The sequence below is a fragment of the Pholis gunnellus genome, assembly GCF_910591455.1.
Source record: "Pholis gunnellus genome assembly, chromosome: 19".
Classification (NCBI taxonomy): Eukaryota; Metazoa; Chordata; class Actinopteri; order Perciformes; family Pholidae; genus Pholis; species Pholis gunnellus.
The window spans coordinates 10,636,403-10,654,639 of record NC_136546.1 but is presented as its reverse complement, the minus strand read 5'-3'; the positions used below and the strand labels follow the sequence as shown (position 1 = coordinate 10,654,639).

Below are 18,237 nucleotides of genomic sequence, written 5' to 3'. Positions count from 1 at the left end.
ATTTGAACCGGAAAACGCGTGGGATATTGGAGTTTGCATCAATTATGTGTTATGTTATATGATGTAACTGAAGCTAGTTTGGAACTTCAGAGTAATGTCGGCGGAAATATGAAAAGCTTAAGGTTATAATTCTACAGGGTGATATTAAATGTGACACTGTCGGAACAAACGCGTGCAACTACCTAATCAAAAAGTCTAAATGCTGACATATTTAAGTTATTCAGACATGTTTGAAATTGACATTAGAGATGTTAGTGCTCTTTAGACAGTGGTGTCCATTTAGTGACCATGTTCTGCCCCCTGATGGCTCTTTATGGTGTTGCACTTCATGTAGTATAGATGTTAAATCCTTTGGGTGCACTGTAAATCTGCATTATCGAGCGTCCTTTACACCTGGTCAATATTACCTCGGAAGGATTACACACAATATGCAGCGTTAAAATTAAATCTGGTCTTTTAATCACTAGAAAAAGTATGTACATATTCAGTCGCTACAAAACAGGTCAAGAACACTATTGCTAAAACTGATTTTAGCGCTGAAGCGCTGAGAGGACGTTCGCTAGAAGCGAGCGTATGCACTCCTCTGTGGAGCCGGCTGAGTTCCACTCTGCTGCAGCTGATGGCGGAGCTGCTGGGAGTACGGGTCCTCCAGGGATTTGACAGACACCGTCGTCTTGGGCCCGGTCTTCCACTCGATGCCGCTCTCGTCCACCACGGAGGCCTCCACGGTGACGGTGTGAGTGCCCAAGACGGAGAAGTTCAGCAAGAACTGGGTGCTGAAGTAGTCGTTGTGGGGTTCTACCTGCTGCTCAATCTCATTGGTTTTAGTGTCGAGTGGAACCTGAAAGGGAAAAGACGAATATGGGAGTCGGTGTTATTATCATTGGAGCAGCAAGACAGCAACAAATGCGAGTGCAAACATCAGAGCAGTGTGATAAATACAGCATTCAGCTGTGTTTACACTGTTTGTACAGATTAAGAGCATTAACCAGAGAGGAAGGAAAACACTAGATACCTTGTAGTCGGGTCCTGTCTTGCTCTGGAGGACTGAAGTGACATTGAGACGGACAGACTGGATTTTCCTGAAGAGTCCTGGCGTTGAACCGTGCTGCACCACCCCCTCCACCTTCAGAGTCAGCTGCTGGCTGCTCTGCACTGGGATCGGTTCACTCGGCGTTCGTGGGGAAGGAGAGAGGGCAAGCTGGACATTTAAAAACAAAACAAAAAAAAGGAAGTACATCAGAGAGCTAAACAAAGACTGTTGTATGAAGCTGCAACTGTACAGTATGTCAAAACACGTTATCCGTTATGAGGGTGTGGCTTTTCCCATTCTTCTTTTTGTAATTAGTGTTGCCCCGAGGATATGTAAATATAATAAAACTACACAAAGAGTAAGTTTAAAAGTGTACTTCTATCTCATCAGGAGATAAATCATACATTAGTAATAGAAAGTAGTACAGGGAGCTCTCTATTGTTTGGCATCTATCGTTGTAAATTGGGACGTTCATTTTTTTTGTGCTTTTCTAATTAAAGTGAACATAAAGTTTGTTACTGTACCTTAATGCTCGTTGACTGGAGCTTTTGGAAGAAATACCTCTGGAAAGACAGCGGGACCTTGAGCAAAGCTATGACGGCATCACAGAGACAGCCTGTATGCTGCAGAACAACAACAACAACAGTTATTGACATTATTAGAGCAGAGCGTTTGTCTGTCATTTGCACTTCTGGACGCCTTGCAGCTAAATTGTTAGCATAAGTAACGTGATCACAAGGGATTTACCAGGTGTGAAACAGGAGGGTGTTTTTGGGTGAGGCCCTCCACTTCCTCCAACACACGACTGAAGACAGACATCATCCGGCGCTCATATTCACTCTCTGTCTGGACCGAGCCCAGGTTGCCATACTCCTGAAAGCTGGATTAGAGAAAGAGAAAGAGAGACAGAGAGAGACGATCTGTTACAGACACGTCTGCCCGGAAAAAGCCTGCAGGGATGCATGTTATGGCAAAGCACTGTCAATAGAAAACACTCAAGTACATCTTTTTTATCAAATTAAATAAAGTGCATTTACTCTCATTACGTTGTCAGCCAAGGCAAATGTGCAGCTTACAGAAAACAAACCTACATCCATACATCACGCTGTAGTTGGTTAACACAGGATGGCATTTCTCTCAATATGAAACATTTAAAAGGTTTAATATGCAGGCGAGCACGACGAGCAGGAGAACAGAGAAATAACATTATTTTGGTCTCATCCGAGGTCGTCAAACACCTCTGCTTTGTAGCTTACAGATGCTAAAGGTGGCCTTGTGCCATGAATAATTGTTCCAGCTTTGTGGACTACAGCAGCTCTCACCTTGCTGCCTGTGGGTCCAGTATCAGCGCTTCTATGACATGGGAGACCAGCAAACAGCTCTGTTGTTGTCTGAGCAGCAGACAGTTAAAGATACAGCGGAGTAACCAGGGTAGTCAAAACAGAGAAACGTGCGATGTGAGTTTGAGGATACAGCTCCACATTGCAGAGGGTGGCATAATCGGCGTCAAACGACGACTGGTGGAGATCAGCGTAGCGAGCGGCGAGACTTCTGAACTCATCCATGCACACCTTCATCTGGGGAAAAAGAAAGAAGAAGAAGAGACGCACAGGCTTGATGATTAATTTGGACCCCCGGGCTATTAATCATCTCATCTCCTCTAATTAAGTTTAGGTCCTGGTTAACAATACGTGTCAAAAACTTCCCCTAAATGTTGAGAAATTGATCCAATCTAGCAACTTGGCGAGTATGAGGTGTGCATGTTGTAACGTGACTGCGTCAGTGTTGTACCTGCATGGCGATGCGGCCGCACCGCTGCAGGTCATTGCCTGAGGTCAGGGCGATGGTGGTGGCGATGGCGGGAGGAGGGCTGGTCTTCAAGCTGTTGCAGGTACAAATGAGCTGCGACAGGGCTTGCAGGGTGTCGATGCGCAGCTTGATGAACTCGCACTGGAACGTGAGCGGGCTCAGAGGAGTGCTGGCGGCCTGGAGGGAGGGATTAATCAGATCACAGCACATAAACACTACAGCTGACCGGCGTCACGGTGTCTCGTTGAGTCGACCTAACGAGATACAATCAGGCGTTAGGTGACTTAATCCCTTAACAAGTTGAGATGCTGTGAATTCAGCTTCATCAGTATCAGCAGCTTTTAGCCTCCATTAGTGAAGCAGAAGGAGGGATTGTACTCATGATTTTTTTGTGACACGCAGAGGCCTGAAAGTTAACCGACCGTGAGGGAAGCGATGCCCTTCTGGTAGGAGCGCAGGGCCTCGGCGATGGCGCTCATGGCTCCGCTGTAGTTTCCGTCCTCCACGTGGCTGAGGCACTGCTCCGCCTGGGAGAACTCCTTCAAGCTGTTCAGCCAGAAGTAGAAGTGCTCCGACGCCACGCGGGTCCGCAGACTCTGGTACAGCTCGCTGGAGAACTCGTGGCACCCCTGCGGATCAACGGTAATACTCCATTATGTTTCAGGTGCAGGTATTTGGCGGCGCTACCTCTGTGGCTTCCAACAAATGGATGCTTCTGCCTCGGGAGGCATTTAGCAGCTCAACAAAAATACTTTTTACAGCGTGGGGTCTGGTTAAGCACGAGCAGAAGAGGTTACCATGCGCGAGGCCTGTCGAGCGATGCGGTACACCGTCCAGCCGTTAGCGACGTTCTCCAGCTGCTGTTTGATGACGGTCTTCACTTCGGCCGACAGAGACGACTGGCTGGCAACAAAAATCACTGTTGCCAAGGAAACCTGCAGCAATCGCCGTGGGAAGGATGAGCGTTGGAATCCCAAAGAGACATACAAGTATAAATACGAGAGCATGTCAGCTATTTAAACACAGTTGTGGGTTAGCAGTAAAAAAAAACAAGATCTAGTCCTAATTGTTAACAGGTTTGCACATGCAGAACATAGATAAATGCTGTTGTGAGGCTACATTTCAGTGCTGCTAGGAGTCCCTTAACTCTTTAATCTACTGTTGTCTGACTCGGGCACAATCTCTCACCAGAAGCTCTTGCTGCTTGTCAGTGGAGGAGTGACTGGCCACTCTGTAGAGGTCCACCAGATCTCCCAGCATGCCGTCGCCCAGCACCGGCAGGTGGGTGGCGATGGCTGCCAGAGCGTGGCACATGAGAACGCGAGAGGAGTCGCAGGACAAGTGGAGCTGGCCGAGCAGGAAGTCCACCGCCGATTGGCTGAGATGCGGGCGACTTTTCAGCAGTTTGACCAATGAGGTGAGGGCTGTCTAGGGTTGGAGAAAGGGGAAGTAGAAGAATGGGTGTGACGAACTCATGATGTAGCGACGGGATGGATGACGGTGAACACAGTCATTTACATTTCCAGGAGGTGGATGACTGAGTTTAGGTAAGGTGTGCTGGTGTTATGGCTGTCACTGTTAATGAGCAATGCTTGCAAAATCATTTTCAAATCATTTTTCTATCAGATGTTAGAGATGAACACCGAATGTATCTTTGCTTTTGTCTCAAATAACACAAATGTAAACGGAGTCAAAATCGAAATACTACATCCGAAATGTCTCACACGGCAAAGTTTTACATTCCTACGTTAACATGAATTCATCAAGATCATCCGGCATGGCACCTTCCCGCTACACTTAACTGACTACAATGTGAAACTATTATCAGTAAGATACTAGATGTCCTTCACATTTTTCTACAAAAGGTCATTCAAATTCACCAAAAGAGGCCAAACCGTTTACATGTTCTACCAACACAAGAACAACAACTATAATTGCTAAAATGTGGATTTAAATCAGAAACTTTCTGATCAAAGAATAAGTAAACTAAATGATTAGGCATTCGATACAGCCTTCTGTACTATGTGATACAAACACAAATATACCCATCCCTATTCCTCCAGTCAACGCCCTTTTGCCTCGGTTATAAAGTCGCCTTACTTTGAGTGTGGCCTGTGCGCTGGGACTGCTGTCCTGACTGCAAAGCATCAGAAGCGACTCCACTCCCAGAACTGTGTCCTGCTCCAGCTGCACTATATCTGAGGAGGAGGAACACAGCAACACTTTAAAGCCTTAAGAGCAAACATCAGCGGGTTAGATGTGAGCTCAAGCTGTTGATTAGAAGAATACCTAATTACCTAAACACCTATTTGCTGTTACTCACCTTTTTCTGGACAGGAAATGGCGATGTTTGAGAGCACTATGACCCCATGAGCAGCCACTGCCAGGTTGCTATGATAACAGCATTCTTGTGCCAGTTTAACCAGGTCAGTGAGCCGGGGGGGAACCGAAGAGCCACCTGAGAGGAATGTTTGAGAGGAGCGCCCATCAGTCTAGAGCTGATCCCTTCCTCACAACAGAATCAGCAGCAAAAATACATGTATTACGTACATAAGAAATGCTTTTGTCTCTGTATTTAAAAGTGAACACAACCTGTCAAGTTATCAAAGTACTGCTTGATTGCTATTGTTCCAGAGAGGGTGGAGAGGACGGCCAACATCCCCAGCTTCAAGCTGCTGTAAGGGCTGGACAAGGCACATTCACACAGGGTCTGCGGAGATGAAACACAGTGGATTACCTGCAGAGGTTAAACCTCCATCAAGACAACACTGCAGAGTTAGACTCTGAATCTCTACCTGGGTGTTTTCTCTGATCCAGAGGTGAGGAGCCTTTTTAGCCAAAAGCTTCAGGTCATTGATTGCGAGTCTCTTCACGGCTTTTCTCGGGTCGTCTTTCAGGTATTGAAGGAGGAGCTGCAACTGTATATTAATATTAGATTAAATGTAAAGTAGGCTGCAGTGATCAGACCAATGCAAACATTCAGGATCCCTCATGTGGCTCAATTGTGTACTGCAGATATAAAAGACTACGGAAGAAATACAAAATAAAATCTCCTGACATCCATCTGATTAACAGCCAAACGTCAAAAGGTATACATTTCTATGTGTGAACGTCACACTACAGGACCTAACCTATACCAATGAGGCACAGCTCTGTCATGGTTTTACCTGCTTTGGGATGTCGATGAGGGAGGAGGCAGCCAGCTGGGTGAAGGTGTGCAGGGTGACGATGACCATGGGGGTGGAGGGGTACGAGTTCACCAGGTGCTGCAGGAGCTCTCTGCTGCTGGAGGCCAAGCTGGCGTCGTGATGCATGTGCTGCAGCATGGGGATCAACTTCAGCTTCAGTTCCACTGGAGTGTCCAACCCTGAGGTCGAGAAATGAGTTCAAGAGGACGGTCAATACAGAGAGGACAGGACGAGTCTACCAACACCTGCTGGACATCCATGAGGGATTTGTGGATTACATAAAATATGTATTCACAGAATATCCCCTGAATGTCCACACATTCAGATACTCCTTCAGTTGGTATTCGAATGTAGAATAATTCTAGAGTTGCACTTTTGCTTATGATTATCAAACAGACTGTATTTGTTTTAGAGTGGAAAACAATGTTCACACTGACTACTTGTTTAATTAAAGTTTTAAAATGTTGTAAACTATGATGTCTGTGGATGCATTCACTTGTAATCACCTGTTTTAGCCCTTGAATCGTTTCTTATTACAATTTTGGATAGTTGTTTGGAATATTTACCAACATTCAAGGCTTGAAAAAAGGTAATCAGGACCGCTCATGTTTTAGTAAAAGTGATCTGTGAGGTTTTTACCTTGAATCATCTCACTGACTTTGTTGCAAATCCCCGCTGCAAAGTCTCTGAAAAAAAAAAAAACACACCAAATTTATCGTATACAAAAAATCATCCCATATATATGCACAACAGCTCAGGTGAGGCAACACTTTCCCTTACTTTGACTGTGCAGAGAAGCTTGCAGCAGCAAATATGGCCGCCTCTACTTCTACATTGTCATGGGAGTCCAGACTTTGGCGAATACTGTGGTGGGCGTTCTTCCTGTCTGGGATGATAGAGGCCAAACTCCCAAGCATCCTGAATAGAAACAAAAAGGCGTCATTCATCCTCTCCGGGTCTGCAGAGTCGTACAACGTCACCAGATGTTGGTGCGTTACGCGGTTATTACCTCAGAGTGATGGCTCTGGCCACAGGGTCGTTGCTGTGGATGACTGAAAACACCCGTTTGACAAATTCGTCGACGTTGAGGATCTTTTCCAGATGTTTCTCGCTTTGTTGAGTTACTTTCAGCACACAGAGGCGCAGAAAATTGTTCCTGAAATCAGAGCGACAAGTTTTTATAAACAGAGAGATCTGTGCCACAATAAAACCAGTTTAACCAACGACACACCATGGACACGTTAATAAGTGTACTTTCAGGATGTAGTTAGTGGTGCAGTTTAATTGTTTTGTATATTATTGAGAGGTGAGTGTAATATTTAGATGTATTGCTGTTTTAATCTGGTCAAAGACTGCTTTACTTTTGACCTGTTGTACCTAACAAACTGACAACTGTACATATGGAAGTTTGGAGATAAGTTATAATCAGAATTGGAAAGCATTAACATGTTGTCTTAATACCACGTGAATCATCCATACCCGAGTCTGAAGAGGTCTGCTAGCTTCAGAAAAGCAGAGTTGATGAGGATGGGAAACGGGTACTTCTGGAAGAGTTTTGGGAAGAGCACTACAGCCTCACACTGCTCCCCCAGCTTACTCGACCGCAGCCCTGGGATGGAAGCAATGTCACAGGTCACAACAAAGGCAGGGAGGTCCCATATAGACAGTAACATTGAGCAAAAACCAACACATGGAGAGAATACACAACACACAGGCACAGACTACAACCGATGCTAACATGTTAGCAAGCTAGCTTACGCACCTTTGTCCAGCTCCATGAGAGCGGAATTGGCATCAAGTTCTTGTTCGCCATAACAAGCCTCTGATAAGAAAGACCGTGCAGTTGACAGCGACATTATTGGTTAATTGTGTTTATCACCAGAAACAAAAAACAGTCTTGACAGCACCCATGAGCCGTTAGCATTTCATGTATACAGGCGGCGACTCAAACCGGATGTTGTAGCAACAACATTTCCCGTCTAGTTTTGTTTTTCACAATAAAGCGCTCGCAACTTGTTACATTTTGAAGCCAACTTTCTTTGTACCTAAAATGACCTTGAATAAATACCGTATTTATGTACTGCTTGCAATAATGCAACAATTATCCAGTATTAATAATGCTGCACTTACATGAGTGCTTAAATTTTTTTTTATAGTTTACCTATTTTATTGCAATACTTATTTGTATTTTTAAATACTACATTTTAATACGTTTTAAAACATTTAAAACACTAGTGCTACAATTTCTGTCTGATAAAGGTTTTCCAGAAAATAATTTAGTCACGGGGGACATTTTTCTGTATGGATTACTTTTATTTTTAGGCCTACTTTAAGTACAATTTCATGTATATGATTTTAGTAACATTTCAATGCAGGACTTTGTATATATATTATGTATGCAGTGTATTATTAGTACTTCTACTGAAGTAAAGGATCGTAATTCTTCCTCCATCAATGCCTATATCCATCTAAAACAGAGATTATTTATGTTGATCCAGGTCTTAGTAAGATCAGTGTACTGGGCCATTGTTTTTATTGTAGAAATCAACACTTACAACATGTGACATTTAGACAAATTAGAAAACAATTTAGCATCATAATGACAGAGGGATGACATTACAGACATACATTCAACGTGGTAGCCGGACAAAGGAGAACTGTAATATAATACATTAAAAAAATGAAGAAAAATACGATAATATACAATTATATATTAACAGAAAATGTAGGCAATAAATTAAAATACTGATCCGTTGGCAGTTATCATGGTAAACTTTACAGAACCCCGTCAGGAAGGAAGTGGATGTGACACTCGTAAGGAAGCGGATGTGACGTTCATGAGGACGCGGCTCTTTCGACCAATGGGAGCTCGTAACGCTGTTTAGCGGGGGATTCAGTCCTGTGCTCAGACGATCTGTTCGCGGGAAAGAAGAGCAACATCATCAGCTCACGGAAAAAGACCTGCAGCTAATCTGACACACTTCTCCGTGTTATTAAATATTAGTTCAGATCGTCCTCCACTGGAGTGTAAGGCACAGGGATGCTTTTCCGCTCAATAATCGACAGAGGAGCTGGCAGACGAAGGTTTAATGGTGAGATAATCAGTGTGTTTGGGGTTATTTGGGGAGATTTTCGGGTGTTGCCCAGCAGTTTATAGCGCTATCTAAATGTATGCTAGGTTATTAAGGGTAATGTAAGTTTACCTCAATGTTTCATGTTAATTGTGGTAAAACCACCGTAGTTTAGTTGGATATTTGGTCGCGTGCTGTTTCTGTTCCCATGGCAGTATAATTATAATCCAAATGAGCTTAAACTAACGTTATAGTTTAAGAGCAACAATTAAACGTGGTGTTGTATTAAAAAGCGTAAAACCCCACTTCCCCACTGTGCCTGAAATCCATATCACCATAATAATAAGTACGTTTTTACAATAGCGACCACAACATGTAACATGTAGCCCAGTCATATGATAGAAAGAAACTGACGCTCTACTGTTAAGCATTATAACTCCTAACATCTGGGGAAGAAAGCCCTTCAGTGACTTCTTTTAGTTATAAAAAACAATCTGGATAACAGAATGTGGTAAAACGATTTGAACACTACGATAAAATGCCAATGAACGTCGATTGATGATCATATTGAGTTACTGCCCAGCAATTAACTACTGAGAAGTAAATGTCAAATCATAACCTGTAAAATAACTGCAGCCAGTAGATAGGTGAAGTATCAGTGTTGCTGATAGTTTTAGTACAGTGTCTGACTACATGTACTTTCTTCTCTGTTCTCCCCAGCCCTCCCTGTGGACCCCCGGCCCAGGTACCCCCTGAGCTCTCTGCTGGGGGGCTTCGAGTGCGTCCGGCACGATGAACACATCTCCTATGGAAACCTGGGCGACTCTGTGCCGCCGTTTGGATTGGCTTTCTCCTCTGGTAACCCACCCAAACATGCCACATTATCCTCATATTACACACACAACAGAGCGGGGAGCTGTTGCCGTTCATCCATCTAACGGGGTGTGTCTCTCCTCAGCGGGACACATGCAGAACATCCTCGCAGCGGCTAACGAAGAAGGCATCGTGAGGATCTACAACACAGAGAGCCGGGAAAAGCCACTTCTTAAAGGTATGTGTGACGACTCAGTTTAATTCACAGCAGTTCTGTTATTAGGAAACACGGGACTAATGGTGTGTGAATGTCTGCAGAATGGCTGGCTCATGAGAATGCTGTCTTTGACATAGCCTGGGTACCGGGGGAGCCTCACTTGGTAAGTTCAAGTCAAATGCATGCAAAATTATTAGTCATCTATGAATCATAATGTTTAAATGCATTAGGCATCGATACATATTTACACAGATATTGTTGACGCATTCATTGATAATTGTCTGGTTTTATTTTGTTCATGACCTTTTGTATTTCCTCATTATCTCCTCCTGTTTGTATTGTAGCATTTAAAGCAACTTGAAAACTCCCCTTTTCTAACAAATGCAGCCTTGTTTAAAATACATTGTATTGGTCATTCTCAGGTGACTGCTGCTGGTGATCAGTTGGCCCGGCTGTGGGACGTGAACTCAGGGGAGCTGTTGGGCAGCTTCAAGGGTCACCTCTGTAGCCTCAAGTCTGTTGCATTCACACCCTGGGAGAAAGGTAAACTATAAAGTCACCAAATACAGTTTCTGGGGTATATTTTGTTCCCTGTTTTCTCTCAAAAGACTCAAGAAAACACTGTGTTGGTGGTGTGACATTGGAGTTTGTGGCTTTGACAGCCTGTTATTTATTGAAATGTTTATATAGACTTTCACCTATTGTTGTTGCTTTAATATAACCAGTAATATACGTAATTGCCATTGTCATTTAAATATGAAATATTTTGCATTAATGATGCTTTGTTGTACACACTATTGATGCTTTGTCTTCTATTAAACAGCTGTGTTCTGTACTGGGGGCAGAGATGGAAATATTATGGTCTGGGACACCAGGTGCAGCAAAAAAGGTATTAATTAGACATTTAAATTACACAGGCTTTGTTTTTGTATTGTGTTGACATTTAGTGTTTTGTCAGACCCAATCTTAATTTCTGAACCGTTATGAAATATTAGGCCTCGTGGGGAAAATGCATAAAGATTAGTCCGGGTATCTTATGCGTTTGTGTCCTCCTCTCAGATGGTTTCTACAGGCAGGTGAAACAGATCAGTGGCGCTCATAACAAAGCGGAGACCAACGCTCCCGCCAAAACAAAGAAGAGGCGGAGCAGCACACGTGGCATGGCTCCCAGTGTGGTGAGTTTCTTCCACAACGTTAATGAAGTGAGTGGTAGGGCTGCTCAAAAGGAAGTCCGATCGCTGAGCGCCTCGTCTCTCTTGCAGGATACCCAGCAGAGTGTCACGGTGGTTTTGTTTCGGGATCAGCACACCCTCATCTCTTCTGGGGCTGTTGACGGGTAAGAAACAAAATTTTTCTTGTTTCTAACACGCAGCAAAGCCAGTATAAAATGACAAATAGAAGTACATGGATGGTTCAAATACATTTTCTATTTCATCTGATCCAGAGTGATCAAGATGTGGGATCTGAGGAAGAACTACACCGCACTCCGTCAGGATCCTGTTCCCCTGCAGACGTACCCGTACCCGGGTTCTTGCATGCGCATGCGACTGGGTTAGTTACAAAAACTGCTCGTCATGTTTACCTGAAATATGCAAATGACCACAAATAGCTGATTGTTGTTTTGCATGTGTTGCAGGTTATTCTGGACTCGTTCTAGACTCCACGAGGTCCAACGTCATAAGTAACTGTACCGATGATAGCATCTACATGTTCAACGTCAGCGGAATGAAAACGACTCCAGGTAAACAAGGACTCCAGATATTGTGTATCTGTTCCAAAATGGACATTTTACAGTTTATCCCTAATTGTATTAATTAGGCTGCAAGCTAATGTCCTTTGTTCTAACCGTCATGGGGAGCAGAGGGTAAAGCAAGAGGGCACTGTTTGACAGAGGAAGTGTAGAGACGCAGGGATTGTGTATGCTTGCACAAACATATTCTAATATCTTAACGTCAGAGCTTTAAATATATGAAGTCCTGAGTCTGACTGTAACTTTTATCAAGTGATTCTCATATGGCTGTTTTGTTTCCCTCCACAGTGGCTGTTTTCAGTGGCCACCAGAACTCCTCATTTTATGTAAAGTCCACTATTAGCCCAGATGACCAGTTCTTGGCCAGTGGTTCAAGTGACAATAACGCATACGTCTGGAAGGTACTGTCTCTGTTTTATGTTGCCATGTTCAAATGTTGTCGCATTTGTAATGTTTTAGGGTGGTTGTGATGGTGTATTTTAGCAACTTGCGTCTAATTTTACATTTCAGATCTCTGATCCTAAACAACCTCCCATGATGCTCCAAGGCCATAGCGAGGAAGTGACGTCTGTCGCTTGGTGCCCGACCGATTTTACGAAGGTAAGCTAACCAAACTATTATGTTTCTGGTTTTTCCAAGGACTCCCGAGTATGATTCCGAGGTCCCTGCTGTGGTGCTGAGCTGTTTTAATAGACTGGGAAGATGGATGAAACCTCCTTTAATCCCGACTGCTCTGTTTGCAGATCGCTTCCTGTTCCGATGACCACACTGTACGGATCTGGAGGCTTCACCGGGAAATGGATGGAGCACAATCTTCAGTGGGAGAGGCCAACCTCGTGGGTTGGGCACGTCCTAAAGCTCTCTCAAGTAAACATTACTACTATCATGAACCACCTTCTAACACTATATACAATGTCTTCCGATGGCTGTTGTATTCTTTTGTTTCCTTACTTTGTCATAAATCACTGCTGTCCTGCCCATGAATGCAAAATGTGCCATTCAAAGTATTCACGGTGAACTAACAAGTTCTTCTGCTTTTGTGAAGGGCCTTCAGTCAGAGCTGAAACAACTCCTGCCAAGAACCGGAGGACGGAGAGTCTTGGAGGCTTGGCGTCCCCCCAGCTGGCTGCCTGTGCTCCCAGTGGAGCTGCTTTGCCTCTGCCCTCCAGCACCACCTCACCCATCCCTTCACAGGGCGCTACGGGCGCTGCTGCTGTTCGCCAGAGAACGCCATCTTCTATCAAACAGTGGTTATCCCCGAGCTGTGGGTCTCCTGGTCAGCACAGCCCTCTGGCCCGCAGGGTGCTGAGCCCGTGTCCCCAGAGCCCGGCGAGCAGCACCACCTCTCCCACAGAACGACGGGCCAAGCGCAGGCTGGAGACGGGTGACGGAGCATCTGCAGGCTGCGAGGGCGCAGAACAGTGCGACTGTGTTACTGAACTCTACCCTGCGGCCAAGAGAAGCCGGGCCCTGTCGGGGATCTGCTGCCCTGCTCAAGAGAGCCGGCTACAAACGGACTGTCGCACAGAGGACAACGAGCAAGACTCACCGAGACAGACGGGCAAGGAGAACTGCTCTCCCAGAGAAAAGGACTGGTTGTCAGAGATGGGCCAAAAGATGAGGAAAGGTCAAGGAAGCCCCAGTACTCCCAGAAGCCCCAGCGCCTCTAAGAAACAAGAAGGCAAGACACCAGTTTCACCGGTAAGCACAAAAATCTCTGCTTCAGAAGTTCACCAGCTTTTACCTTTTCTCAGTAGTTAGTGTTGCTCTATCATGTAGAGCATTTTCCTTCAGGATAAACGTGTCTTGACACAGCTGCTGGATTAGGGAAGACTGAAATAATGAAGTTATTTTAGGATAGGCACGAGCTGCATGTTAGCTTAACTTGGCCTGTCGACTGGAAGCAGCCCGGTTCTGTGCAAAGGTAACAATCTGTCAACCAGTAATTGAGGCCTGACCCTTCTAATAATTTCTAATGTTTACGTGCATGGGGATGCTTTATAGCTATTAAGATTAATATTGCAGTTCACCATTTTCTGTTTCTTGTTTTTCAGACCATCCGCTCACCACAAACCATGAAGAATATCTCTGTGTATTTCACAAGAAGGGCTCTGGAGTGACACACAGTGAGATGCTTTGTGCTTCTGTTTGAAAAGATAGATTTTTTTTTAATTTCAGTGTTTTTAACCTGAACTGACAGACAATAAGCCTCTAAGAAGACTGATCTAAATCCAGATTACATGAGTGCATGAGCCCGGGCTGCACAGTTTGACAAAACAGTCAATCTAAATAATTGATGCTGCAGTTTTCAAATCCCAAGAGGCTGTTTTTTTATTTGAATTGGGAAATAGGTTTTGCAGTTGCCAGCTGCCAGCTGCACAATTTTCTTGTGCTGTACACAATTTCTGGTTAAAGAAATGTATGTTTTGGTGAGTAAATCATTCATTTTACTCAAAACTGACAACTTCAAGATATACATTAGTGTTTAATACAAGAACACAGTTAATGAAGTTGGTCAACCAGGTATTAATCCTCAAGTGCAGAGGAAAATGTTTGTCTGCAAATACGAACATTTTAAATTCTTCTTAAAAAATACAATTTATTTGATCCACATCTTTGAGTAGTTTTCACAAAGTTTATTTATTGCATGTATGGGTTTCATTTTTTTTCTTTCAATCTTACCCATATCAAATACTGCAAAATGTTATTTCTTGAACTAATGCTTACGTTGTTTATATGTACAAAATAACAAATGATCATAGCTTGGTTCTTTTGTATTTCATTGATGCAAATTTGCTGTGGTCAGATTTTATTAAATTCAAAAGATTTTTCAACGCTTATGGCATTGCTTGCATTTTATCAGTGTGATTCATGTGTTTGTGTGAGTGCTTGGTGGGTGAGACTCAAGTGACTAATGTCTTGACTAATAATTAACTGCAGTAGTTACAAAGCCTTCGCAGGTTGCACATAGTTGATATTTGAATACATTTAGGCATATAGAGAGTTAGAACGTAGAGGTGTAAGTGATAAAGGATAAAGCAAACGGGAAAGTCTGCTTATGGAACGTCTTCCTTGCTTTTTATAGCCTTCTAAGCTTCTCACAACCCATCCGATTTATACAACCGTTTGAACCACTAACGTACTGTAAGCTATATTCTTCTATTCTGGTTATTAAAGTTATAAAGTGTAGTATTTTATAATCATCCACTTTCCCACGATTTTTTATTTTTTTTATTTTGGGTTGATGAAACATGGCCGATTGCTTTTCCTGATTCAATTACACAAACAATATACATAAGTATAATTATTAAAATGCATAATACACCTACTACAGCTGCCACTCCTCGTTCAACTGTACAACGACTGGTACACCGTCACATATTTGTTTTCACAAGTCACGTGTTCAGGGCCCCCGCGTTCTGCGGCGCTTGATTGGTTTAAAAAGTTTACAGTCTTTTAATTCTCCGCTTGTGATTGGCCATTCGAGACGTCACTCAATGACGTACAACCTGTCAGGCTCTGCAGTCGAGCGAACAGTGAAGTGAGACAGACGACGTCTGAACGACTGTACTGGGAGTGTTTTTGATGGCTACCTAGGCTACAGAGCACGACGGCCAGTACATTTTGTCGTACTTCGGAGTAATCGGTGTCTTTTGAGGCCGTGAAAATCAAACCACCGCTCTTTATTCAACGATGAAGGTAGCTGGAACGACGTCGACCGAACGTGGACCCTGCTAACTTTTAAGTGCTAACGTTAAACGAGACTTCGGTCGTCGAGCGAAATTCAACTTCGACGATCGCAGGATAACGTGAACTCTTCTGGAAAAATACGCTCAACGGAAGTCCAGCTAGGATTAATAGAAGCGCTGGAAGACTTGGACTTTGAAGAACTACATGAATTTAACGGGGCAACTATCCTTTGTAACTTTTCCTCCTCGGCAGCGGTGCACACTGTTGTCGTAGTGGCGCACATAAACCTCGGCTAATCTTAGCACGCTAGCTAACGTTAGCTAGGCATGCTAGCAGTACAGTAGTTAGCTACTGTCGGGACTTTACGATTCATTTGGGCAACGTTTTTATGGCAATGTCTTTCATACGTTTTCCATCAGGTAGACAGTGTTCAAATATGACGAAGCAGTAAAAAAAAAAAAAAAAACACATCAGCATTTTTTGGAAGTTAGGCCATAATTGTCTTATGTTTGTAACTCCGGGGAGTGCCATGAGTTGTAGCTTTTTTTTGGTTCGTGTTTTGAAGACTGTCCTCGTGTTGTAGAGTACTAGTTATATCCGTGTGATGCAGTCTTTGGACACGGTCTAACCCCCGATACCGAGCGACCATGTTGGATCATACAGAATAACACCAGACTTGTGGATCAGGAGACGAGCTTCAGGTCGTGCAGTTGGCTCTGTGCTATTTGTGCTAATGCGAACAGAAGAGGAAACCTTTCATTTGTCCTAGGGGGATACAGATAGCTTTTTGTCGGACGTCTTCATCACTTCAAAATGTCGGCCATCTCCGCATCCGAGAAAGTGGACGGGTTCACGAGAAAGTCCATGAGGAAGGCCCAGAAGCAGAGGAAATCCCAGGGCTCGTCTCAGTACCGCACACAGAGTGCTCCGGTGGAGCTGTCGCCGCTGCCGCAGCTCAAAGGTACGGTAAGAGGATGAAGGGTTAGAACAGCCCGTCATGACCGGTGTGTGGTTACTCACCGTTAGATCTGCAGCTATAACACCCAGCATGTAGCCCATAACCAGGCATGCAACAAACGTAAATTACGGTCATTTTAGTAGATATTTTCCACACAGTACTGCGCACAAGTCTTAGGCCACTATTGGTCAAAGTTGTGGACACAAATCCAAACATTTCAATCTAGTTGCTGCAAGAATTGACCAAGTCCTTACACAAAAATACACGACTTGTGTGTCAAAGCGCATTACATCAAAAATACTGCATTTTGTCAACAGATGTTTTTCTTTGTTTTTACTTCCCTTGCATCACAGTTGCTTTATGCTAGCTTCCAAGTTACGAGATATTTTTTTACGGACACACAGAGTAGCCTCACTGGAGCAGTTTGGGCTGAATTGACATGCAGAGGCACATCCAGAGAGGGGTGTTGAGGAGGGGTTTATGCTTTTGCATCAAGGTGTTTGTAGAGGACACAAAAACACAAACACACAGTGACTACAAGGGAGAAATTGTGTAAGCACAAGACCTGTGATTGGTCTGAATGTGTTTTCCTCCTGTGTGTTGATGCTGGTAGAGCGTGTTGATAGTGAAGATAACAGTTGAAGAAAGGTTCAGGAATCTTTTCTCTATGGCTTGACACATTCATCATTTGTGATTTTACAAAGCCATAGCCAGTGCAAACATGCTGAAGAGAGAGAGAGAGAGATGCAGGATTGCTGGAAGGCCTCAACAAAGCAGCATACAGCGGGCTTAACTCATTCCCATTCATTCCCAGAGCCAATCCAAACCGTCGTTTGTCTAGGAATTTGAACTTGTAGCCTGCAGCTAACAAGCCACTTGATCCAAGAGTGATACTAAAGCTTACTCAAAATACTACCGTTTTATTCCAGAGCTTCACAAGCCTGAAAGGTATACCTTGTATCAGGTGTGACAATGCCCCACTTGTAAAAAAAAAAGAGAACTACCTGTTGAATGTCAGGCCTTTTGTTTTTTTGATTTGTTAGCTTAGACTGCTTGTCTTTCACTGGGCTCATCTGAAGTGACGCGTGTGTTCATACCATCGTGCTATGAATGGATGTCAGTGACAACCAGCAAGCACTAGGCCTGAGAATAGTGCAGTGGAGAGTCCAGGACAGCATGTGAGGTGGAGGCCCGATCAAGGAGCCTGTTTCCTGCCTGTCGAGTGTAGTACTGCACTTCCTAAAAGGAGAGGTTCCTTATGTGTGTGTGTGTGTTGAATAGTGCCGCTGTCCTAACCACAGATAACTATTTCAATATTTTTTGTATCTCTACACAGTGTTTGATGCAGTTTGTTTCTCCAATGTGGTTATATATATTTTATACTTGGCTGTTTTCAATTGGTCTCAGCTGAGGCAATGATCTGTGGTCATTGTAGTTCATTAAAATGCTTTTGGTACTTGGCGGCAGATACATTTGTGTTTTTGAAAATTGGCTTGGCTACAACTGGCAGCTTTATGCACCTGTAATGAATCCAAAACAAAAGTGGACCCACTTGTGTTGTGCTATTAAACATGTCATACATAAAGCAATCTCACCTCTTATCATATATCTGTCATATTTCTCTTTCAAGTAGCAACAGCATGCACCCGACGAGCTACCTGTCGTTTGTCTTCCTGCAGTTAAGCTCGCCTACAACCATGTTTATCTA

At 43.8% G+C, this 18,237-nt stretch overlaps 3 protein-coding genes across 3 annotated transcripts in view; 2 read left to right on the top strand and 1 right to left on the bottom strand.

Moving 5' to 3' along the window:
* Positions 1 to 442: 442 nt before the first annotated feature.
* On the bottom strand, positions 443 to 7,953 carry ints7 (integrator complex subunit 7). Its single transcript, XM_079179768.1, has 20 exons — positions 7,793 to 7,953; positions 7,510 to 7,639; positions 7,040 to 7,186; positions 6,811 to 6,948; positions 6,670 to 6,716; positions 6,010 to 6,209; positions 5,638 to 5,760; positions 5,435 to 5,552; positions 5,166 to 5,300; positions 4,943 to 5,040; positions 4,031 to 4,270; positions 3,640 to 3,777; positions 3,265 to 3,471; positions 2,825 to 3,019; positions 2,507 to 2,610; positions 2,356 to 2,424; positions 1,781 to 1,913; positions 1,558 to 1,656; positions 1,016 to 1,201; positions 443 to 841 (listed from the first exon to the last, which is right to left on the bottom strand). The coding sequence occupies exons 1-20, from the start codon at positions 7,884 to 7,886 to the stop codon at positions 560 to 562; spliced, it is 2,883 nt and encodes a 960-aa protein (XP_079035894.1). The 5' UTR covers positions 7,887 to 7,953; the 3' UTR covers positions 443 to 559.
* Positions 7,954 to 8,996: 1,043 nt separating this feature from the next.
* dtl (denticleless E3 ubiquitin protein ligase homolog) lies at positions 8,997 to 14,485 on the top strand. Its single transcript, XM_079179780.1, has 15 exons — positions 8,997 to 9,122; positions 9,822 to 9,959; positions 10,060 to 10,152; positions 10,233 to 10,294; positions 10,554 to 10,674; positions 10,955 to 11,020; positions 11,191 to 11,306; positions 11,394 to 11,467; positions 11,576 to 11,682; positions 11,768 to 11,872; positions 12,170 to 12,282; positions 12,392 to 12,481; positions 12,625 to 12,748; positions 12,927 to 13,582; positions 13,936 to 14,485. The coding sequence occupies exons 1-15, from the start codon at positions 9,071 to 9,073 to the stop codon at positions 13,999 to 14,001; spliced, it is 1,983 nt and encodes a 660-aa protein (XP_079035906.1). The 5' UTR covers positions 8,997 to 9,070; the 3' UTR covers positions 14,002 to 14,485.
* Positions 14,486 to 15,428: 943 nt separating this feature from the next.
* The window catches only part of ppp2r5a (protein phosphatase 2, regulatory subunit B', alpha isoform), a 30,383-nt gene continuing 27,574 nt past the window's right edge, over positions 15,429 to 18,237 (top strand). Inside the window, exon 1 of the mRNA XM_079180434.1 lies at positions 15,429 to 16,532. Coding sequence (XP_079036560.1) covers positions 16,385 to 16,532 — 148 coding nt within the window. The 5' untranslated portion in view covers positions 15,429 to 16,384. The remainder of the gene's footprint in view (positions 16,533 to 18,237) is intronic.

Bases quoted from the DNA above. Each gene is read 5' to 3' on its own strand.
- ints7 (XM_079179768.1), bottom strand. From the start codon at position 7,886: ATGTCGCTGTCAACTGCACGGTCTTTCTTATCAGAGGCTTGTTATGGC. The intron at 2,425-2,506 runs GTATCCTCAAAC...TCTGCTGCTCAG, and splicing joins ACCCTCTGCAATGTGGAGCT to ACAACAACAGAGCTGTTTGC. The intron at 1,914-2,355 runs GTGAGAGCTGCT...TCTCTAATCCAG, and splicing joins CTGGACCCACAGGCAGCAAG to CTTTCAGGAGTATGGCAACC.
- dtl (XM_079179780.1), top strand. From the start codon at position 9,071: ATGCTTTTCCGCTCAATAATCGACAGAGGAGCTGGCAGACGAAGGTTT. The intron at 10,153-10,232 runs GTATGTGTGACG...GAATGTCTGCAG, and splicing joins GGAAAAGCCACTTCTTAAAG to AATGGCTGGCTCATGAGAAT. The intron at 12,482-12,624 runs GTAAGCTAACCA...CTCTGTTTGCAG, and splicing joins GCCCGACCGATTTTACGAAG to ATCGCTTCCTGTTCCGATGA.